This window comes from Hyperolius riggenbachi, chromosome 1, assembly GCF_040937935.1.
Source record: "Hyperolius riggenbachi isolate aHypRig1 chromosome 1, aHypRig1.pri, whole genome shotgun sequence".
NCBI lineage: Eukaryota > Metazoa > Chordata > Amphibia > Anura > Hyperoliidae > Hyperolius > Hyperolius riggenbachi.
The window spans coordinates 299,876,780-299,901,267 of NC_090646.1; the positions used below are offsets into that span (position 1 = coordinate 299,876,780).

A 24,488-nucleotide genomic window follows, 5' to 3' on the forward strand; every position below is an offset into this window, starting at 1 on the left:
TCGGGAAGGATTTTATTTCCCTTTTGGGCCTAATTGGACCATGCCTTGTAAGGGTTTTTTTCACCTTCCTCTGGATCAACAGGGATATGTGAGGGAGCAGGCTGGTGTTGTACTTTTTTCTCTGGTTGAACTCGATGGACATATGTCTTTTTTCAACCCAAATAACTATGTAACTTTGTAACTATTGCAAATTTCCTTCTGTTTTAGGAAGGCAAATTTCACCAAGCATTGTAAGGTTCAGACTCCCCTGGTATAACTCATTTTAAATAAAACTATGTCACATATGCACCATTTGATTAGAAACTGGATGCACAGCAATATATTAATCCCATGTGCACCCATGGTTTTTTTGGAGTCCATTTTTTTGAACTTGTTACAGCCTCATTCTTGGTTTACATAGCCCTAGAAGAGGCTATGTAAACAATTATGAAAAAAACACATCTAGGGCTAATAAAATATGGGTCATTTGTAAGGTCCAAACCAGAAAAGGATTAAAGGGGAACAGTTAAAGAAACACCAGGCCTTTTCAGTGCTGCTGAGTCGATTTTTAGTCTGGAGGTTCACTTTAAGATGAAATTGGGCCCTAGGCAAGGTAGCAATTTCTACCAACTGCTGATGATCACCTGGCTTTTTTAATACGTTTTAGTAGGGGCTAGCATTCTTCAGGACCCTAGACTCTCTCCAGGCCCTAGACAAGGGAGCAGATAAAAATGGCGCAGGGATAGCGTCTATAAAAATGGAAAACTGGGCATGCCCACTATTTATCGGGCAGCTTAATTTCAGTGTGACAGTGGGGCAGAGGTATAGGTATACATTACCTGCTCCTGGGTGCATCTTCTCCACATCCTTGTTGTTAGTTTGCAGCTGTCCTGCAGCCAGCCAATCACCATCTGGCTACAGTCCACACATAGTGATTGGCTGGCTGCAGGACTCCTGCAAACTATACAGGAAGTAACTGCAGCCTTTCGTAGTTGCACAGTGGCTGTATTATCTCTGTTATATAATCTAATCTTCTTTCCTCTGACGACTTTGTTGAGCTCTGGCACTCAGGCAAGAATCTGCTTCTCTATGGATAAATAGAAGAGAAAAAACGTGCACCTTCCGTCCTTTGATATGCGTGTTTATTTTCAGCAGTGGTATTCCATCACATCGGATCTCTTACATCAGGTTTTCAATAGAGTGACCCATGCTGGACGGTGGTGGTGAAGGAGGTGGGTAGCGAGTAAGGATGGCGGAAAGCGACGGCCGTTTCGTGTCACAAAGACACTTGGTCACGCTGTGTACCACCTTGGAATCTGCTTCTCTGCTTGTTATAGGCAGAAGCTATACACACCCTCTCCACGCCCCCTGCAGGCTCTGTATGAGTTACAGACTGAGCTCCTCTCAGCCTATCACATGCCATGTCTTTTGTTTGTAAACACTGCCTAAAACTGGCAATTACAAGCCAGGATTGCAGCAGGGAGTGGCAGAAACAGCACAGAGGGGCCCAGGAGAACATAATGAATAGAATGGTATGCTTTTTATTGTAAGAATTTTAAAATACAGATTATCTTTAATGCTGATAGATGTAAAGTCATGCACTTTAGACATACCAATGGTAGCTCATCATATAAAATAAATGGCATACAGCTGGGAACATCAGACTTTGAGAAGGACTTAGGAATGCTGGTTGATAACAACTTAGGTAATCGTATACAATGCCTCGCAGAGGTAGCTAATGCAAATAAAATTCTGGGATGCATAAAAGGGGAAATAATATCTTGAGATGCTAGTATACTACTCCCTCTGTATAAATCACTTGTGAGGCCACATCTGGAGTATGGAATACAGTTTTGCCACCACACTATAGAAAGGACATTGACCTTCTGAAACGAGTACAAAGACGGGCAACTAAATTAATCAGAGGGATGGAAGATCTCACTTACTAAGAAAGGTTGGACAAACTGGGCTTATTTATCTGGGAAAAAAGGCAACTGAGAGGTGACATGATTAACATGTATAAATACATCAGAGGGTAATACAGAAGCTTGGCAGATGAGCTTTTTGTCCTTAGGGTTGTACGACAGAGAAGGGGACATGATTTGTGTATGGAGGGAAAAAGTTTTTGCCATTTATTTAGAAAGGGGTCCTTCACAGTGACAGTGGTTAAAATCTGGAACATCTTACCTCAGGAAGTAGTTATGGCAAACTCTATATCTGCATTTAAAGAGGACTTGGATGCTTTCCTTGCATTAAAGGGCATCCATGGCTGTAATTATTAGGTAAGTTTAAGAAGAGTTGATCCAGGGATTTATCTGACTGCCATTTGGAGTTGGGAAGGAATTTTTCCCTTTTAAAGTGTTCCAGAGATCAAAAATCTAAAGAATCGATATTTACTCGGAGCTTCCTCCTGCCCCATAAACGCGTGTGAGTCCCATGCCATCCTTCCTCGGTCTGCCGTTCAGCCACGATCAGCCCCCGAAACTTACTCAGTCGGGTCCAGTCTGGGTCTTGTGTACATGCACGGACCTCATGATCACAGCTGATCGTGGATGAACAGCAGACCGCGGGAGGATGGCATGGGATTCACACGTGTTTATGGGGCTGGAGGAAGCCTCGGGTAAGTATTGATTCTTTAGAAATATCTGATCTCTGGTTTACGTTAAAGCTAATTGGCCTAGGCCTTGTAAGGCTTTTTTGCCTTCCCCTGGATCATCTGGGATATGTGCAGGTTCAGGCTGGTGTTTTTTTTTTTTATTTATTATTTTATTTAATTTTTTTTTTTCTGGTTGGACTGGGTCGAATGTCTTTTTTTAACCAAACTATGTAAAAATGTTGCTCCAGTATTGGGGCGTAGCTTAATCAGAAAGTTAATGATGTGTGGAAAGGAGTGGTGTGCAGCGATTGCTGAACTTGCCGCTAGCACTCGTGTGTCGTGTCATGATGCTGCAGGCACTCTGAAGCAGGATTACGAACCATCACTTCACCCCGACTGTCCATCAACATCAGGATGCCTCTGTATTCAGAGGGAGAAGACGTGAAAGGGCTTAATGGTAACCCATTCTGTGTTATTGCCTTGACAAAGGGGACCCCTCGGTGCCCCGAAACGAATCGTTGGTTTATAGAATGGAATTGTTTGTGTCTATTGAATAAAAGCGGACTTGGTCTACAAGCGAGTGTGCGGACCTTCTGGATTTGATATTGACTGTTGTTCTGGTCCTGCATCTCCACAGTGGTGTGCGATTCTTCTTCTGATCACTGATATTCACTTACCTGGGGCTTCTACCAGCCACCTACAGCCGGCCTGTGCCCGTGCTGTCCTGGAACGATCCTCTGACCTACCTCAGTGGTTTAGAGTCGATTTTGGCTACTGAGCCTGTCGCCAACTACTGTGCTGCGCGCGTCCTCATTAGCGCTGGAAGCATCCTGCGCAGACACAGTAGATATTTTCTTGTACTGTGCCTGCGCAGGATGCTCCTAGCAACATGAGCGCAAACCTAGAATGTGTGCGGCCAGGGCCGCGCAGGCGCCATGGCCGGCGATAGGCTCAGCCACCGAAATTGAAACTAAGCCACTGCGGAGGACTATAGGATTATTCCAGGATGGTGCGGGCACAGGGGGCTGGTAGACGCCCTAGGCAAGTGAAACTCTTTTTTTTTTTAACACTTCACTTTAGGTTCCCTTTAAAGGGAACCTTAAAGTGAATGGGAACCGATAATAAAATAAAAAAGTCACATACTCACCTAATGAGAGAGAGGCTCTGGGTCCCATAGAGCATTCCTTCTCCTCTCCCAGTCCCCGTTGTTGCGCTGACTCCCCCGTAGCGGTATTAAACCGTTTTGGTCAAATACCGCTGATTCCCCGCCAAAGGGAGGCTTCAGAAATGCTTCAGGAGCCCGAGTGCTCCAGAAGACGGGCCGTTCTACACTGCACATGTGCCAGTGCCCTCTATGACGCACTCGCACATGCGCAGTATGGAGCCGCCTGTCTTCGGGAGGACTTGGCTCCCGAAGACTTCCGAAGTCGTCGTCCCCCCCCCCCGGCGAGTGAATTGAACGGGGGAGCCAGCGCAGCACCGAGGGCATCGGGAGAGGAGAGGGAAGGATCAGTAGGACCCTCTCCTTCCCTCTCCTTAAGTGATTCCTATTGGCTTTAACTGAGTTGGATATGGATGTTTTCTTTTAAACAATACCAGTTGCTTGTCAGTCCTGCTGATCTCTTTGGCTGCAGTAGTGGGTGAATCACACACCTGAAACAAGCATGCAGCTAATCCAGTTTGACTTCTGTCAGAGCACCTGATCTGCATGCTTGTTCAGGGGCTGTGGCTGAAAGTATTAGAGACATAGGATCTGCAGGAGTGACAGGCAACTGGTATTATTTTAAAAGGAAAAATCCATAGCCTTCTCAGTTTACGTTCCCTTTAAGGTGCACACAATACAATAAAATGATCCAATCTTACAGCAATGTAATAAAAAAAAGGATCAGATGTACAAATAAATTAAAAGCTTTTTTTTCATTCATTCTAGAAATCTGATCGGGAGTAGTGGATTTTTTCTGAGAAATTTTTGTGTAAATTGAATGGTGTAGACTGGATTGTGATTTTTTTTTTTTTATTTAGACACCCAAGCAATTTTTTCAGAGTTTTCAATTCTTTTTGGTTAATTGGGGAAAACACAAGTGTGTGAAACTTTATTTAGAATTTGCAAATGTTATAATCGAGCAAAAAAAAAAAAAAAACTTATTGTAATTCTTAAATTGAAAAGAAATATAAAAAATTGCATAGTGTGTGGCTGATGTTTTATTTGCTCAGTATGTGTTGCCTAGGTTTGTTACAGTTGGTGTGTAGCATGTTTTAGTAAGGAGTTATTTATGCGCAAGTTTACTTATGTTTTACAGGTATGAGCAAGAAAATCCCAACTGATCTTACTTGCTACCAGAACTATACTTTGAAAAATAAGTTTTGCATCTGTAGCTGGAAAGCTGGGAATGACTCACAAAATGCAACATACACTTTAAATTACAGGTATGTATAGCAACAGAAAATTACCTTTCAACACTTATAAAGTACTTGAGGTTAAAATAGACAGAGCCTGTAATGACGGGCAGGGGGGACTGTGGGGTATTTACCGCATGTGTTTGCGAACTGGCTGTTCACAGCAGGCTCCATAGACTTAAAGAGAACCCGAGGTGGCATTGTATTACGTTAGTGGGGCACAGAGGCTGGTTGGTCACACTAACACCAGCCTCTGTTGCCCCATCGTGTGTCTCAAAGACCCCCCTGCTCGCCGCTATACCCCCGCAGTGCTGGCCGCCGCCTCCTCCGCATCGCCGCTACCCGCCCTCATCCCTTCCCTCCCGCTGATTGGAGGGAAGGGACGAGGGCGGGTAGCGGCGATGCGGAGGAGGCGGGGGAGCGGCGCTGACAGACAGCGCTAGAGTAAACATTGTGCTGGCGACGCGCTGCGTGTCGCCAGCACTGCGGGGAGTATAGCGGCGAGCAGGGGGGTCTTTGAGACACACGATGGGGCAACAGAGGCTGGTGTTAGTGTGCCCAACCAGCCTCTGTGCCCCACTAACGTAATACAATGCCACCTCGGGTTCTCTTTAAAGAGACACTGAAGCTGCGGAAAAAAAATTATGATATAATGAATTGGTTGTGTAGTACAGAAAATTAGTAGAACATTAGTAACTAAGAAAATATTCTCATATTTTTATTTTCAAATATATAGGTTTTTTTTATAACATTGCACCATTCTCTAATATTTGCAGTTTACACACTACTCAGCATTATAAATGATTTTACAGAGCAGGCTTGTGAACTTTTGAACTGTCCTCTGCAGGAAAAAAAAAACAATATAGTTAGAGACACTTGAGATAAGCTTCAGAAGACAGAGCTCTCTGCAACTTTGAAAGTCTTGGAGCTCAATGGCTCTTTTGCAAAGATAACAACTGTAGTTTCTTAACTCTTCCTGTACTGGAAACAATATTAGACTTATGTCTCTGATACTAATGTTTTATTTCTTAGCTGTACTTCACAACCAATGCATTATATCATATTGTTTTTCACTTCAGTGTCTTTTTAAATGATTGTGGAATGGCCTCCGACTTAATAGCAATGCCCCCCTACGTGCTGTAAACATCAAATTTGCAGGGTATGTGGCGAGGGACAGTGGGTACAAGAGGAAAAAAAACAGACCAATGGGGAGCTTAGGAGCCAAAATTTAAAGATGCTTTAGCTCTAGATATACAGAGTATAGCTAGAGCTGTATGGGGAGCGGCGGTGTGCGCGGAGATGTTCAATCAAAATAACAAAGCTTGCAAGATTAGAGGATATTGGCGTGGGACCATTTCCAAGGATATTGTTGTGGGAACATTTTCTTAAAGGTACAGGTAAGAATTTATAGTTAATTAATAAAAATAAAGGACTCGTTGTGCTTTTATTTAATTTAACCCTTTGTGGAAATGTGTAAGGTGTATTTGTACCCCTATACTCAATTCTCAATTCTCCTGGGGAGGGGACTGGTATCTGGGGGTCCCCTTCTTAAAGAGGACTACCAGATGCCACCATGAAACCTCCCCATTGTTGCCCCCCCCCCCCCACTTCCTGGGGCACTGGAGGTGGGGAAGAGCCCCTTGTCCATGGATTGGCCCCCTCTCCCTGAGCCCCCCAATACTATGCCCATCCGGCCGGGGTTCCGCATTCTGGCTATCCCAGCCTGCAAGGGGGACAAAGGGTTAAAGAGGCTTGGGAGGGGGGGACACCTCATCATTTTTTTTTTTATTTCCCACACTCACAACATATGAAAAAAAAAATATATACAATGCCAGATCTTTTTAGGACTTAGTTTCATTTAGTATCAAAGATGTAGTGAAACTATATTTATACTCACTAGTTACTGCCTGCATAGAAATCTGGGCCGCAAGTATGCAAGTACTATGGTAGTTGAGAATGGTTATCAATTGTAACTCTAAGAGCAACGGTGAGAAAATAAGGGAAACTGATACATTTACAGTTCATTGGTTCAGATAGTAATTTAAAAGCTCAAACTGTTCAAACTGTTGTATAGGTAGGAATATACTGTAGGTATATAGGTACAGGTTATAGGAGATGTTTGGGAAAGGAAGTGGCTGTAAGATTAAAGTTTCATTTTTGTTTTCTCTTGGTACTTGTGGTTTCTACATTTCTGAGAATAACGTTTACACATCTGCAGAACTTTTCAATGACTAAATTCTTACTTATAAATAACAATTATGTGTAATATAGGCATTATGTGTATATCACTAAACATTGTTTTTTCAATTAAAATGAGTGATTAACCACCCTGGCGTTCTATTAAGATCGCCAGGGCGGCTGCGGGAGGGTTTTTTTTAAATAAAAAAAAAACTATTTCATGCAGCCAACTGAAAGTTGGCTGCATGAAAGCCCACTAGAGGGCGCTCCGGAGGCGTTCTCCTGATCGCCTCCGGCGCCCAGAATAAACAAGGAAGGCTGCAATGAGCGGCCTTCCTTGTTTTGCTTACATCGTCGCCATAGCGACGAGCGGAGTGACGTCATGGACGTCAGCCGACGTCCTGACGTCAGCCGCCTCCGATCCAGCCCTTAGCGCTGGCCGGAACTTTTTGTTCCGGCTACGCTGGGCTCAGGCGGCTGGGGGGACCCTCTTTCGCCGCTGCTCGCGGCGGATCGCCGCAGAGCGGCGGCGATCAGGCAGCACAAGCGGCTGGCAAAGTGCCGGCTGCGTGTGCTGCTCTTTATTTGATGGAAATCGGCCCAGCAGGGCCTGAGCGGCAGCCTCCCGCGGTGATGGACGAGCTGAGCTCGTCCATACCGCCCGGCTGGTTAATAGCTCACTAGCATTGACCATCAATAACATAATGTAAAGGCAAATTTACTTTATCTTGAGGGCTGGAGACCTGGTGTGTGTGTGTGTTTTAATGTCTACTATTAGGTGATATTTGCTACCCCTGACGGTTATATTGATTAGACTGTAGCAATTATAGGTAAAAGGTCAGGGAATAAGGGGACAAACAATCAGTGCTGCTCGGATACCATTTTTCACTATCTGGAACTAATTCGGATCCGGATACCCCTCTATCCGATCCGGGTCGGATATCTGGATTCAAAATTTTCCAATCCGAATCGGATATCCGACCCCAGTATCCGGGATATCCATATGCCATGTGCTAGAGGCCTGCGCGGGTCCACTTTTTCATACCCGCACCCGACCCGCTACCCGCACCCGACCCGCTTTCTGGTGAATTTGATACCCGCAACACGACCCGCACCCGCAGAACCGCTACCCGCACCCGACCCGCGACCCACAGGCCCGCTACCCGACCTGCTACCCGTGACCCACTTTTTTACATTTTCTTCTAAAGTGCACATTTAAAGTAACATTGGAGAGCTGTAAAGTTAATAAACCTATTTTTATACACAAACCAAAGTGTAATAGAACGCGGAAAAGCCGCCGTGTGTACTGACAGCAAGGCGGCTGATTCTGCGTCCAGTGCGGCGGTTTGCATGCAGCAGCGTGCGTCTGGTGTGGCTGGGTCTGTTAGTTCACACAGATTGAGGAATACGCGCGCGCGCGCTGAGAGGCAGAACCTTTATGACAACCGAGGAGGGATCAGCTGACCAGGTTGGTCAGCTGACCTCAGAGCAAGTGACTATTGGTTGATCACTGATGGGTGGCGCCAGAGAGCGCTGCTCTATATATAGTTACTGCTGGTCAGTCTCAGGTTGTCTGCCGTTGCGAACACTTACGTGAAAGCACTCAGACCTTAGTCAGATCCTACAGTGTGTTAGAACCAGGAGGACCTGGGAATTCACACTGAGCCAGATTACTTCTGTGTATCATTGTGTTATACTTTAGACTAGTTCCAGGGTGTTGAGACCACGGACCTCACACCTAAGATAAGGGACTCTGTGTTATCATTGTGTTATACTTCAGACTAGTTCCAGGGTGTCGAGACCACGGACCTCACACCCAAGACTAGAGATACTGTGTACCGTCATATTATACTCCAGACTAGTTCCAGGGTGTTGAGACCACGGACCTCACACCCAAGACTAGGCATTGTTTTGATATCTGTTATGACCTATTGCATTTCTGACTATCCCTCTGCTTTCTGATTCGGTACCTACGCATATCTGATTATCTGTTGCCAACCCTGCCTGCCTTTGGATACCGAATCAGCCTTCTGTCTCTGTACCTTGTCTGTCCGTGTGTTGCCGACCTGGCTTGCCCGACCTTGAGAGCTATCTCTCTTCATTAAGAGATAGTCTCCAGACCTGCTAGTAACATCCACCTTTCAGGTGTCACTCACGCACAGGTCCTTCCTACTTTCAGCCTGGGGCTCCACCCCTTTTGGAGGTCTCAGGCTGCTGGAAGGTTTTTGCACTTCCCAGAGGGAGGTATCGCCCATACTGCCAAAGACCACCTGCTCCTCGTGTGGTCCAACTCAAAGTCATTACTGTTGCACCAAACACACTATATAGGTGTCCAGAGGTTAGTTATACTTGGATTATCGGTGATTCTGCAGATCATCAATAATCAGGTATATATCTGTATTCTTGGTGATACTGCAGATCATCAATAATCAGATTCTCTCTGTGTGCTGACACCGATCGTTACACAAAGCTAAAGAAGGTTTTTAGCTTGCTTTCACTACCCGCAACCCTACCCGCACCCGCAACTCGCTACCTGCACCCGACCCGCACCCGACGTGCACCCACAGCTTAAATCAATTTGGGTACCCGAACCCGACCCGCATTTCGGGTTACCCGCGGGTACCCACGGGTACCCGACCCGCTGCAGGTCTCTACCATGTGCTAAGTGCCATGTGCAAAGTGCCAAGTGCAAAGTGCCACGTGCAAACACATGCAAAGTGCCATGTGCAAAGTGCCAAGTGCAAAGTGCCACATGCAAACATGTGCAAAGTGCCACGTGCAAAGTGCCACATGCAAAGTGCAAAGTGCCACATGCAAACACTTGCAAAGTGCAAAGAGCCATGTGCAAAGTGCAAACACGTGCAAGGTGCCATGTGTAAGTTGCAAACACGTGCAAAGTGCAAAGTGCCACGTGCAAAGTGCAAACACGTGCAAAGTACCACGTGCAAAATGCCACATGCAAAGTGGCACTTTACACGTGGCACATGGCACATTGCACATGTTTGCACGTGGCACTTTGCACATGTTTGCACGTGGCACTTTTCATGTGTTTGCACTTTGCACGTGGCACTTTGCACTTTGCACGTGTTTGCAACTTACACATGGCACCTTGCACGTGTTTGCACTTTGCACATGGCACTTTGCAAGTGTTTGCACGTGTTTGCACATGACACTTTGCACGTGTTTGCACTTTGCACATGGCACTTTGCACGTGTTTGCACGTGGCAGTTTGCACTTTTCATGTGTTTGCACTTTGCACGTGGCACTTTGCACGTGTTTGCACGTGGCAGTTTGCACTTTGCCCGTGTTTGCACTTTACACGTGGCACTTTGCATGTGTTTGCACTTTGCACGTGGCACTTTGCACGTGTTTGCACTTTGCATGTGGCACTTTGCATGTGGCACTTTGCACGTGTTTGCATGTGGCAGGCAGCAGCTGGCCTGGTGTGTGCACAGCACACACACAGACACACAGCAGCTGCAGCTGCACTGCAGCACACACTCTAAATGTCACACTATGACATCAATCAAGCTAATGAACGATTTAACTATAGTGTAGTGATAGTGAAGGGGTTAATCACTGAACAGCTTATCACTGTGTACAGCCCTTGGCCCAGCAGCACTGCAGCACACACTCTAACTGTCACACTATGAGACATCAATCAAGCTAATTAACGATTTAACTATAGAGTAGTGATAGTAGTGAAGGGGTTAATCAATGAACAGCTTTAGGTTTATAACTGTGTACAGCCCTTAGTAGGGCACCAGCACTGGAGCATGTCTCTCAGTGTGCATTCAGCAAGCCAGGACGATCTGTCTCATCATGGCAGACCTCCTTATTATACAGGGGGGCTGACCAATGTTCCTTTCTGTGATTGGGTGCCAGGGCTTAGGCTGGGAGGCCTCTGATTGGCTCAATGAGGTCAGGTGGTGCCGACCAGGGTTCCCCTTTGTGATTGGTTGCTAGGGCTTCTGCTGGGAGCCCTCTGATTGGCTCCAGGACGTCATCACCTTAGTTACAGTATTTCGGATCCGGAAACCCGCAAATATCCACGGATATCCGCATTATGCGCCCAACTATCTGCAGATAGCTATCCGGATTTGGCCCCAGCTACCTGGAATCTGGATCTGGTCGGATAGGCCAAAAAAGTTCGGATATCCGGGTTACCCGGATATCCGGAATCCTGATGAGCAGCACTGCAAACAATAGTACATCAGTTTTTGCTGTTCAACTGCCATTTTTAGTTTATGAAGACATAACAATATTGACCTATTATAAATGTGTAGAAGTCTCCACACCCCAGATCTCTCTCCCTCTACCATGGACAAGGTCTCCTCCTGCCTCCTCCTGCCTTGAATTCATTCCAGATAGTGAAAAATGGTATACGAGCAGCACTGATTTTTTGTCCCCTTATTCCCTGACCTTTTACCTATAATTGCTACAGTCTAGTCAATACAACCGTCAGGGGTAGCAAATATCACCTAATAGTAGACATTAAAACATTGGATGTCAGCTAGGTTTCTGAAGCATAACTTGAATAAAACTAGGCTCCTGATTTTCCTGCCCCCTGCTGCACCACCCCTGCTGGATATTTTTACGTCACAATCAACAGCATAACCATTCACCCTACCTCCCAGGCCCGCTGCCTGGCCGTCACCCTAAACTCTGCTTTCTTTTTCACCAGAGCCTGCAATTTCCACCTTCGCAACATTTCCAAAATCTTCCCCTTTCTGACCCTAGACACTACCAAGCTTCTCATCCAGGCCCTCATCATCTCCTGCCTTGACTATTACAATGCCCTACTGTCAGGCCTCCCCTTGAAACACATTGTACCCGTTCAATCAATCATGAATGCAGCAACTAGACTCATCCATTGGAACAAGAACAGGAAGATCAGCCCTAAACAAATAGCACTACACCGATTATATATGCAAAAATTACAAAATAGTTTATTGTCTAATATACAACACTACAAAATGTATATTAGACAATAAACTATTTTGTAATTTTTGCATATATAATCGGTGTAGTGCTATTTGTTTACGGCTGATCTTCCTAATCTTGTTCCAGTTTATTATTACAGCCCCAGCACACACTGGGAGGCATGAGTGCAGATATTTCCCCCTTTTTCTAGTTGTAGACTCATCCATTCTTCCCACCACTCTGCTTCCACTTCTCCTCTCTGTAAGCCCTACACTGACTCCCTATCTGCTTCAAGATCAGTTTTAAGATTCTGTGCCTGGCCTACAAGACCTGCCTAACCTCCATCTCTGAATTCTTCCACAGATATACAGTATATTTGCCCGCCCTCTCTAGTCCTCAATGATCTCCGCCTGACCTCCCCACGCATTTCTCACTTCCATGCCCGTATACTGGACTTCTCAAGCCCCCTCACTCCTTTCTTCAACACCTTCAAACAAGCACTCAACACACTCTTCTTTAAAATGGCCTACCCCCCCCCCCCCCCATCTACCACACTTTAACTCTCTCAGCCGAGCACCTTTCCACAGCCCTACCTTATGTGTTCCCCCCTCAACTTTAGATTGTAAGCCTTTGGCAGGGTCTCCATCCCTCCCCTAAATGTGGCCTTTTTGATCTTGCAACCCCACCAATGACACCCTTCACATGGACCAAGCCGGATTTGAATTGCTGGGTTTCTGTGAAATTGCATGATCATGCATCTTATACCCATCTTATCGTTAATATGGCGAAAAAAGCAGAAAAAAGGGTGCCACGAAAAATTTTGTTAATAACATTACAACATTATAGTTTTTGAGGTAGTTATCGTTTTAGAAGTTTACAACGATATAGTTTTTGTCATATTATTTCGTTAATAGCTACAGATTTTACATTTTCAAAGGTAATATTATTAATATATGTAAAAGGGTGTTTCTGCAGAGGGAGTGGTTAGCAGGGATGGTCGTAGTCAGCCAACTTCGCTACGCTGGAAATACGCGTAGTTTTACGCAATTACGCTTCACCAAACTACGGCTCCAAAAACAAATATTCGCTTCGGAAGCATTTCGTAGAATACGCATTAAAATACACAATTACGCGTAGTGTAAAGCGTAGTGTATGCAGATACTTATGCCAGTATGCAAAAAATTGTACGCACTAATTTCTTTATAAATGCATTTACTGGAAACCCTTCTATGCGTACATTCCCAATGCGTAAATTTGTATGCATACATTCGCATGCGGAAAATTATACGCGAGTAACGCATTCGTAGTTCACTACGCAATACACATGTTAACTACGCATAGTGGGCGTAAGCTACGCGTAGCAATACTTCGCTACGCGTAAATTCGTAAGCGTAGTTTTGAAACTTCGCCTATGAACTACGATGCGTAGATGCGAACTACGATGCGTAAATTCGCACTGGCGTAGTTTCTGCTCATCCCTGGTGGTTAGGGTTAGGCACCACCAGGGGGAGTGGTTAGGGTTAGGCACCACCTAGGCGGCGGTTAGTTTTAGGCAACACCAGGGGGTTTGTTAGGGTTAGGCACCACCAGGGGGGTGGTTAGGGTTAGGCGCCACTAGTGTAGTGGTTAGTTTTAGGCACCACCAGAGGAGGGTTCTGTGTGAGGGTAGGGTTGGGTTAAGCAGTATTGATGAAAAATGTAACGACATTTAATGATAATATTTATTCATTATTTCTCGTTTGTTTTTGCAACAGTAATTATCGTTAATAAAGCTTGACAACAATGTTTCTCGTTAGCAAATTTTGTTAACACCTGCCGCCAAATTCGTTAATAAGTCGGGTCCTTTTTTCACGGCGCCCTTTTTTCATGCATGTATTGTGATCCTTGCTGATCCTAGTAAACCATTAGCTAGGTGCTACAGCGCCATCTTGTGATCAAAGGAAAATATTCATGCAAAACTTTATGTATATATAATATAGGGCATTTCCCCTGTGAACCACATATTTTTTCTAAATCATTATGATCAAATCAGTTTGTATCCTTACATATGTGTTTTTATATTTTGCCTGAAATCACAATAATTAGACTATTAGGCTGCTTACACACCAAGACGTTACAGGCGCACGTTAGTGCGCCTGTAACGCTCCCCCAACGCACAGCAATGTAACACAAGTGGGCTGTTCACACAGCCCACGTTGCGTTACATGTAACGCTGCACGTTCGGTGCAAAGTGCAGCATGCTACGGCGTTGGAGCGGCTATAGCCGCGTTAGACTGTTTGCACATGCGCAGTGGGGGGCGGAGAGGAGGCGGGGAGAGCCAGCTACAGTAGCCGCGCACATGGCTACTTAATATTCACTGCACTGGCGGCAGCTGATTGGCCGGCGGGACCACGTGATGCGGAGTGTCTCGCTCCGCATCACGTGGTCCCGCTGGCCAATCAGCGCCACTCTGGGAGACATTATAGGAATCGAGCCGCCGAACGCGGCTCACTCTACCGTCGGCTTTTGCAGCACCATACGTTGTGTTAGGTGCACGTTATGCGACCTTAACGTGGCACCTAACACAACGTCTTGGTGTGCAAGAAGCCTTAATGAACTAGTTAATTTTTAGACCAGGGGATTTATCCCTCAACACATTCTATAGGAACACTTTCAGGTTCATGTCTGTTTTCAGACCCGCTGGATTTAATATGTTGAGAGCCTAGATCCAATAGCTCTTTTTTATAAAGCTGTGAATCTGCATTTTCAAATTGGATACCTGGGTTCAATTGGAATATTCCTTGCACCCTTAAAGGGAACCTTAACTGTGGATAGGAAAAAATGTTTCACTTACCTGGGGCTTTCCCAAGCCCCCTGCAGCCGTCTTGTGCCCTCGCAGCTCCTCAAGTGTCATCCGGTCCCCCACTGAGACTTAGTTTCGTTTTTGGCGACTGCCAGTCGGCTCCCGGCGACGCGTCCTATTGTTCGCCTTCCCCACTGTGAAGCGCGTCATTTGCAGGTGAAGTACGGCAGGCTAAGTTGTATCTTCTAATATCCGGCAAGCCCAAGCCCCCCAGGAAGGCACATTTTTGCATAGGCTATTCTGGATCTTTTTCCTTTCCATAGGAAGGTATTAAAAGCTCTCAAAAATGCCTGGACGTCTGAGTGTTTGAATAGCAGAGGAAGGACCGGCATTGGATAGAGGAGTCTACCAAAACTTACCATCTTAATAAGAGCGACTCTTCCCATGGTATTCAAAGGTAGCTTGTTCCAGCTATGAAGCTGTGCAATTACATTTTTGATTAAGGGCGTAATGTTAAGATTATATAAGGAATGTGGGTCAGGTTTGATTTGTATTCCTAAGTATGTGATGGGCCCTTTGGTGATGGTCACTGGCATGTGTGATTGGGAGATTAAGGGGGAGTGTCTAGATAAGGGCATGAGTTAACTTTTTTGAGGGGTTGATTTTGAAGCCTGAAAGTGATCCTATTTGGGTAATTAGATCTAAAGCCCAATCTACATGATCCGATTCTTTATACGAGTCGATTACGATTCTATTTACGATCCGATTAAATCTGACATGTCTGATCGGGATTTGATTCGAATTGAATCGAATCCCAATCGGACATGTCGGATTTAATCGGATCGTAAATAGAATCATAATCGAATCGTATAAAGAATCGGATCGTGTAGAATGGGCTTAAGAGTTTGGGCACTTGTTTAACTGGGTCAGATAAGAATATCAGTACATCATCCACAAAAAGTGCTTGAGATACCTTGTACCCATTTATGTCTAGCCCTTCATGTGAAGTTTCAATTAGTCTGGCCAGGGGTTCGAGCAGTATATCAAAAAGGAGTGGGGAAAGTGGGCATCCCTGCCGTGTCCCTCTATGTATATGAAATGAGTCAGATAAAAAGCCCGGAATGTGTATTTTGGCCATTGGGGAGGTATATAGTGACTGTATTAAATGTAGGAAAGCACCTGGGAAACCCATTTTGCAAAGTGTCATCTCCATCCATTTCCAATTTACCGCATCGAATGCCTTTTCTGCGTCAAGTGTTAGAATGGCAGAATTTTTATATGTGTTGGGATAGGATGGGACACGAAGAACCTTTCTTATATTGGCAACCGCAGATCTACCTTTTATGAAACCTACTTGATTGGAGGTTATTAGTTGTGGTATTGTATGTGATAATCTAATAGCCACGAGTTTGGTTAGTATTTTTATGTCTTGGTTAATTAGCGAGATTGGACAGTATGATTCAAGGGCTGTGGGTTCTTTGCTTTTTTTCAAGTATGAGTTTAATATAGGCCTCTGTTCCTGACTTGAGATATCCTTCACCTCTTTTTATTATAGACTTGGGCCAGAGTGGGGGCAGTTTCTTCTTTTGGTATCTTAAAAAATTCAGCTGGGAGGCCGTCTGGGCCCGGGGCTTTAGAATTGTGCAGTGTTTTAATAGTTGCAATAATTTCCTCAGGGGTAATGGGGCTATTAAGTTCCTGCGATTCTTCTTAGGTTAATTTGTTTAACTGCGCTTTATCTAACCCATCATTTATTTGGGTATCAGTACCATTTTGGGGGGAAGCATATAATTGTTCATAAAAGTCCCTAAAGACTTTAGTAATATCTTTAGGATGATTTACTAAGGAGCCTGGTTAGTTTTTAATCTGTATAATGGGGGTCAGAGTTGTAGGGGCCAGAGTTACAGAGGCGCTCAGTGTGGTTTTGATGCTGATAAGCTGTATGCTCCTTTTTGATTGGCCTGATGAAGCGGGATTGAGCCCGTGAAACGCGTTGCCTATTTTTACTGTGGAGTATAAATAAATTGTTGTTTGACTGTTGATGCCACAGTCCTTCCTTTGTTTGCTTTGTCTGCATGGATGGGATAGGCCCACCACTGCCCCATCGGTTATAAGCTAGTTTAAGTGACTTTTATTCTATTGGCGCCTCTGGAAAGCTTCTACATATCTTCATACAAATAGTTGGGGAATTTCCATATTATATCTGTGCCTCTAGGCACTAGTTCCACTAACTCAAGGTCGATGGGTGCATGGTCATATATGACTATGTCATGTATCTTAGCTGAGGTTAGTCTTGAAGCTAGTGAATTACCTAGGAGTATAAGATCTATATGAGAGAATGAGGAGTGAGGTGAAGAATAAAAAGTGAAATCTCTATCATATGGATGGCAAAATCGCCAAGTGTCAGTGAGTTTAAGAGATTCAATGAACTTGGCTAGGTACGTGGGTGTTTTCTTTTTAATTTTTCGGCTTGCTCCTCCCTCTATCTTAGTGTCTGCTATGTCAATCACCTCATTCCAATCTCCACCTATTATAATGTTTTCTAGGTTTTTCCCAAGTAGTCTATTGTTCATTTTTTCAAAGAAAAGGGTTTTATTTTCATTTGGGCCATATACATTGTATATGGTTAGGGTTTCCCCTGGAAGATGGATTTTCATTGCCACACATCTACCCTCCTTCTCGTGTAATGAACACTTACTTTACCTTTAATATTTTTGCTGATTAGAATAATTACCCCAGCTTTTCTACCCAAGGCCGATGAGCCAATACTATGAGATACCCAACTTTTTTTCATAAATGATATTTCCTCTGATCACAGATACATCTCTTGGTGCAAAGCTATATCAGCCTGTAGCTTCTTCAAGTCTAAAGATCTGCCCTCTATTGACAGTGGACCTTAGGCCCTTGACATTCCATGAAAACATTTTAAGACCCATTTTTGGGATGGTGGAGATATTGAGTAGTGGGTAGCGGTTTCAATACATCACCAAGTGTCAAAGCATCATAGAGCAGATAATAGATATACATAGTAAAAGAGCATTTTCCCTGAGAGAGAGAGTGACGAAGTCTCCTTGAAACTCTAACAAAACCTAAACATAAATCAGTATATAACTTTATGATAATCGTTGGGTATTTCCTCAATACAAGAGCAGATTTACACAAGATTACACTTGTCAAATACACCATAAGTGCACATAGTGCATCGACTTCACTTCTTCCCCTCATTCTATAGACAGTAACTTCCTTGCAACTCAAAGCCTTCAGACACACGCTTATAGCATTAACTTGGCTTGATTACATATCAAAAGAAAGAACAGTGATTTTACAACAACAGCAAGTGATAAATGAATTAAACTCGGTCAGAAACAGCTTGTGGGAGAAAGAGTTATACAGACTGACCCCTCTGCGATCTTTGCGGGGCTTCGCTAGCATCATTTTTGGAGTTAATTTCAATATCATAGAAGCGCTCTGCCTCTCTGGGCTTTTTAAAGTTATGAAAACGTTCGTCGTCGGTCACTTTGAGTATAGCTGGGTATAACAACGTGAATCGAATTTTCTTTTTATAAAGCGCAGTGCAGATGGGGATGAAAGCTTGGCGCATTTGTGAGACCTCTTGCGAGTAGTCATTAAAGATACGTAAGCGGGCTCCTTGGTATTCTAACGGGGCTTCCAGTGCTTTAAAGGCCCTCAGTATTCTGGATTTATCTGTATAATCTAGCTATTTAACCATGACCATTCTATTCGGAGTCTTTGATGTACTCTGTCTCAGCGGGCCCACCCTGTGTGCTCGTTCTGATTTGCACAGTTCTGGAATGGTTAGAAGGTTTGGGAGGGTGTTTTCACAAAACTCCTTAAGCGTTTCTGGCTTGACTGCCTCGGGTAGGCCCACGATCCGCAGATTACTGCGTCTGGAGTGCTTTTCTAAGTCCTCTATTCGCTCATGAAAGTATGCATTTCGCCTTTCAGATTCCGCTAGCTTTCGCTCTGTTATGTGCAGCGTGTCTTCACATTTTCAGATGTGTTGCTCTGCCTCTGCTATCTGCTTAGAATGTATCTGTATGTCAGCCGTAATGGCGGATAGGGCTTTAGTGACCGCCGCCTCTATGGCGCTATGTAGATTAGGCATAAGGTATCTAGCTACTGCCTGCGCCATTTCCTTGTGCTTGTGGCCGGCATCTCTCTTACCCTTGTGGTTGCCTCTGCTGGACTCTTTGTCCCATTCATGTGTGGAAGATTCATCTGAGGCGTAGTGGTCCGCTGATCTAGGCTAAGGCGCCATCTTGCCACATGGTGTTTCGGCCTGTGAGTCTCCCTGTTTCGTGGCGGACCTTGTAAGATAGCAGTTCATACGTGCTCGTTGTGGCTTCGGGAGAGTTTGCGGTGCTTGAGGCGGTGAGTACCAAGCACCTTCTTGCTGATTTGGCTGATGCGTGGTCTCGGGTTTGGTGAAGCTCCGCTACTGTCCGCCGCTCATGAGGGCACCGGAATCGGATGTCCAGAGAACAGTTTTCACTGGGGGCATTACTATAGAGGACTGTGTCCAGAACATCCAGCATACAGAAACAATCTTCACTGGCTGTAATCCTATGAGTAATATGTGTTTAGAATGATAGAAAGCAGAAATATAGCTTGTGTGTACATAACTCATCAGCTGCAGCTCTGTGTGTTCTTGTGTCTCTGCCTCTCTGCCTCATGCAGTGTAAACAGAGTTTACAGCCAGTAGGAGCTTAATCTGAATGGGGTGTGAGGTATCCAAGGAAGGAAAAAGTACAGGTCCTTCTCTTCAGGTCCTCATATGCTCTGTGAAAAAGCAGCATGTGTGTAAGCAGGGCAGAAACAAACAGTAAATCATTCCTCTGTGAATAGTGACAGAAAAGTGGAACCTATCTACATGGTACAGCACTAGCCCTGATGCCGACACAAACTGTTACAAAAGCTTATAAACAAAGCATTTTTTTCACACAGTCTGTCATCAAAAACCTCTGAAAAGCTTTCTATTGTTGCTGGCTAAAAGCTCTATAGGTATGTGGGGTTTATAGAAGGGCAGTTTCTTTGATAGTTCCTCTTTAACTTCAAGGAGAAATAAGAATCTGTCAGACCTGCTGGTTCATCTGAGAACACTTTTCAAACTCACAAACAAAAAGGGTATGAGCAAGTGCAGAGATTTGTGCTATACTAATGATGTGCATATTTTGACCATCATAACAGACAGATTTTTCTTTTCATTCAGCAGTGAAGATGGAGGTGACAGTTTTGAAGCAGGGGAGCAAACTTACATTATTATTGATGGCAGTCAAATTCATTTCAAGCAACAAATTGATATTTGGTTGGAGGCCCATGAAGGGGAACACATCTACCTCTCTGAAAATGTTACTATGTTGCTGGACAGAGCAGGTAATGTAATGTAAAAATATGTCATGGATCTATTTTATCTTATATTTATTGGTCTACAACTCAAGCCTTTTTTTTGCTTTGTATATTCTCCTTTATTGATTGTATTTGTACAACCTTCATAAACAGTATATTTAAAATACTTCTGTTTCTTGAAGGGGCGCTTCTTTAATTGTGCCCCACTCATTGTGTACTACTGCAGTGAAACATAATAGCTACTCTGCGTATAATCTTTAATTTTATATTTTATTGCCACGTATATACAAAGTGTGTGACGTGTGATTTTGTGGAATACAATATTTCCTATTGTTTTTTTGTATTAAATAGACAAGTGAAGAGAAGAGAAGTCTTATTTATTAGCAGCCCATATCTGAGAGTCTGTTTATAGCATGTTTTGGAACCATTGTAAGAAAAGTTACAGTGATACAGCATTAGGGACCCGCTGAAGTAGCTAATACTCCACTAAGTAAAGCCTTCTCTTAGAACCTCAATACATCTGTAAAGAAAGTTAGTTGAAAACACCTTAATTTAAATGCAAATTGTTTTAAATGCAAATATGGGGGATTTAAATGCAAATGTTGGTGGAGAAAATTAAGGTCTGTAACAAATGATAGGCAAATATAGACTTGGGGAAAGGAATTAAATGGAGAGATGTTTTCAAACCTCTATGCCATCCATGATTTGATAATAGGAGAAACCTTAACTCTGCAAAGGATTTGTCATAAAAATCTGTTGGTCATTGCCAGACCATATACTGTACTGTAATTAACAATCAAATAGATCATATAACCTTGAGTAAGAATTTTAGAACATCGCACATCAGAATTAAGCATGGAGCAGATTTAGTTAAGTGATCACCATTTCACATTTATTTAGCTTGTTATAATGATTGTGGCAACTAACAGAAAGATATAAAACAAGAGCCAAGATTTAACATCAGCAACTTAAAAATAAAAATCTGGCACTAAGTTATAGGTTGTATTTAAGCTTGCATTTAAGTTATCATTTAAAGTGGGTATTTTTTTCAGCAAATAATCAAAGAATCTAGTACTGATTCACCTTGGATTAATGTAAAATACATCTTTCTACAGACAAGTGAAGAACTGTCCTAGCAAGTCCCCTTCTCACCCTCTCCTCCCACCTACCCACCCTCACATGCCCCAATAAGGCGGCTGCACAATATAACCTTGCCCTCTCATCTGCTTTAGATGAAGCTGCCCCTTTAATCTTCCGCCCTAACAAGCCCCCCAACCCTGGCACAACACCCACACATGTAACCTCAGGAAAGTAACTCGAGCAGCTGAACGGAAATGGAGGAAATCACATATCAATTCTGATTTCCTAGATTACAAGGCCAAACTGCTCCTCCCTCTCAGCCAAGGACTTCGCCGACCATTTCAACATTAAAATTGCAACAATATGCAATTAAATTTCCCTCCCCCATCCCTCCCTTCCCAACGCATCTCCGGTTGTCCCCTTAACTTCCCTCCCAGCCGCTCCCTTGTCTCATCCACCCTTCACCTCTTTTGCTCTTGCCACCATTGATGAAGTCAGCATGCTGCTAGTGGCTTCCCCTTCCACCTCCTCCCCCTTGACCCTGTACCCGCAAGCACCCTTCGCCCCCACTTCCCTGACCTGGCCCCAGTCCTCACCTCCTTGTTCAACCTCTCCCTTTCCACAGCCACCTTTCCCAAAGCCTTCAAACAGGCCACTGTAGTTCTCCTGCTGAAAAAACCCTCACTTGACCCATCCCTACCCTCAAACTACCGCCCAATCTCCCTCCTGCCCTATGCCTCTAAACTCCTCAAACGCCTGGTCCACCAACGCATTGCCCAATACCTCAACACCAATACCCTACTTGACCCCCTACAGTCTGGATTCCGACCTGCACACTCACCTGAAACAGCCCTCGCCAAGGTGGGCAATGACCTTACCCTTGCCAGGGCCAAATGCAGTTATTCCAACCTGCTCCTCCTTGACCTTTCCTAGGCATTTGATACTGTAGACCACCCCCTCCTCCTCCAATCACTATAGTCCATGGGCATCTATGATCTTGCCTTGGCCTGGATCTCCTCCTACCTATCCAATCACTCCTTCACAACTTCCTTCAATGGCTCCTCCTCAACCCCTGCCCCCCTCTCAGTCAGGGTTCCCTAGGGCTCTGTTCTGGGCTCCCTTCTGTTCTCCAAATACACTTCCTCAATTGGCAAACTTATCTCCTCCCTGGGCTTAAAATACCACCTTTATGCCAACAACACTCAGATTTACCTCCATACCCCCAATATCTCATCCACCATCATGAACACGGTCTCATCATATACTGGGAAGATAAAGAAAGGGACGGGAAGACACCAGGAGTCTGATCTGATGTATTACCTCATGTATGCCAGGTCAGCGTTAAGAATAAAGATATATACTCACAAAGCCGGGTTGCACAGGAGGCAACCAATGTGGGGAAGCACCGTCCCAACTCGGCCTTGTGACGTTGCTTTGGTGGTCGCAGCTCCTTGGAAAAATGCCACCTGCCAAGGTGGTGTCCCCTGGTCCCAGGGGAAGCCGACACGGAAATGGGGAAGGAGGCGCCCTGGAGGGTACTCAAAGAATAATGTGTATGCCAGTGGTGTAGGTATCAACTACCAGTCAGGTATGTGTGTGTATACACACACCAAATAACATACGGCAATAAACAGTGTGTCTTGAAAGGTAAGGAATAATCCTACCTTGAAAGAGTAGTCACTCACGAGGTCGTAAAACAAATACTTTAATAGGGCACTTTAAAATGGCAACGCGTTTCACGGTATAAGCCGCTTCATCCGGTCGAGTATCGTGGCTTTTGAGGGAGAAAAAAAAAAACAGACAAGGCACTAAGATAAGGAAACATCTCTGATTTTGCTACATCCAAAAAAAAAACAGTATATGAGCCAAAACAGTGTACCATGTACATATAACAGTATATACATAGCTATGGTTAGGAACACACACATATATATAAAAGACATGTGACATATTAAAATGCATTAAGACCATTGGTATAAGGCAATGTAATGCTCAAGTGGTGTAGCTCTGGAAGGCTGGTATAAATGTAAGTAGGGGAGGTAAGTACTTGACCTAGGCTCTCCTAGCTCTGCTTGAGCTGGGGAACTCCTGGGAGCCAAACTATGCTGGGGTGGGCCAGCGAGGGGGAGTATGTATATCATACATGTGTGTATTAGGGTGGGAGCTCTAATACGAGCTCTAGCCAGCGGGTTAGTAGTTCATAAATCTATAAACATAGTGTATATACAAACACAATTAGCCTCTGAAGGTAAATGCTAAGTTGATGAGGCTCAAGGTATACGCTCATGTTCAACATGTATAAAAGAAATGTTAAAATAAAAAGATTGACACATAGACATAAATAAATGCATATGTTTGGGAAGTTGAGGCTCCGGTTTTCAATCAATTCTCAGTATGTATGACGGCCTCTGGGTGTGATGCAAGAGTTGATGATGCTCAGGATGTGTGTAGGTATCCATCATGTATTATATAACAAGAGTATGGGGAGGAGAACCGGGAGAAAACCGGGAGGGGGGGGGGGGGGCGTGCGGTATGGCTACCAGGGGTGATACTGGGTTGGAGAAGGAGGTGTAGATTGTTGCTTACCTAAGTCAGAGTGTCCCCAAGCTTGGGCACCTGTAGCGCCGCTGCTGCAATGCTGGGTTTAAATTATGGTCCGCGCTCGTGTGTGGTGGAGGCATGGCGGATGACGTCACCACGCCTACCACGTATTGCCCTCGACCGGTGCAAGGAGCGGGTGACTCAATGGTCCCGTCTCCTAGACGATGAGAGGCGGGACCAGGTGATATCAACACGCTCCCCACGTGTTAACCCTCGTGCAGGCGCCGGGAGGGGGAGTATCGGCGGTCTCCTAGGTGACAAGGGGCAGGTGCGCCTCTCTGGGATCTGCCTTGGTGGCCATTTTTCTGAAGTCCCTGTTTGGGATGTGGAGGCCCATAGTTGTATATGGAGGATATGGGGCCAAGTTCGAAGGGGGGGACAGGGGACCACGGTGTGTGGATAAAAACTCAGGAGACTAACCAAACGTGTGTTCTGTATAGGAATCAGTATAAACAGAGTGCCTGTTAAGAAAATGATAATAAATAGATGAATAAAAGCTGACAGCTGGAGTGTGACAGCATCTCTAGCAGGAGATACATGGTTCTTCCGTGATAAACACATAAAGATTTAGCGATCTTTGACCG

At 44.5% G+C, this 24,488-nt stretch overlaps 1 protein-coding gene across 5 annotated transcripts in view; it reads left to right on the forward strand.

Annotated features, from left to right (window-relative positions):
* The window catches only part of IL12RB1 (interleukin 12 receptor subunit beta 1), a 485,568-nt gene that overhangs the window by 154,977 nt on the left and 306,103 nt on the right, over positions 1 to 24,488 (forward strand). For 4 of the 5 annotated variants that reach the window (XM_068233781.1, XM_068233782.1, XM_068233779.1 and 1 more), the window contains 2 exons: positions 4,876 to 5,002; positions 20,087 to 20,250. In XM_068233781.1, the coding sequence (XP_068089882.1) occupies positions 4,878 to 5,002; positions 20,087 to 20,250 (289 nt within the window). In that variant the 5' untranslated portion in view covers positions 4,876 to 4,877. The remainder of the gene's footprint in view (positions 1 to 4,875; positions 5,003 to 20,086; positions 20,251 to 24,488) is intronic. The other variant, XM_068233780.1, reaches the window with a different exon arrangement.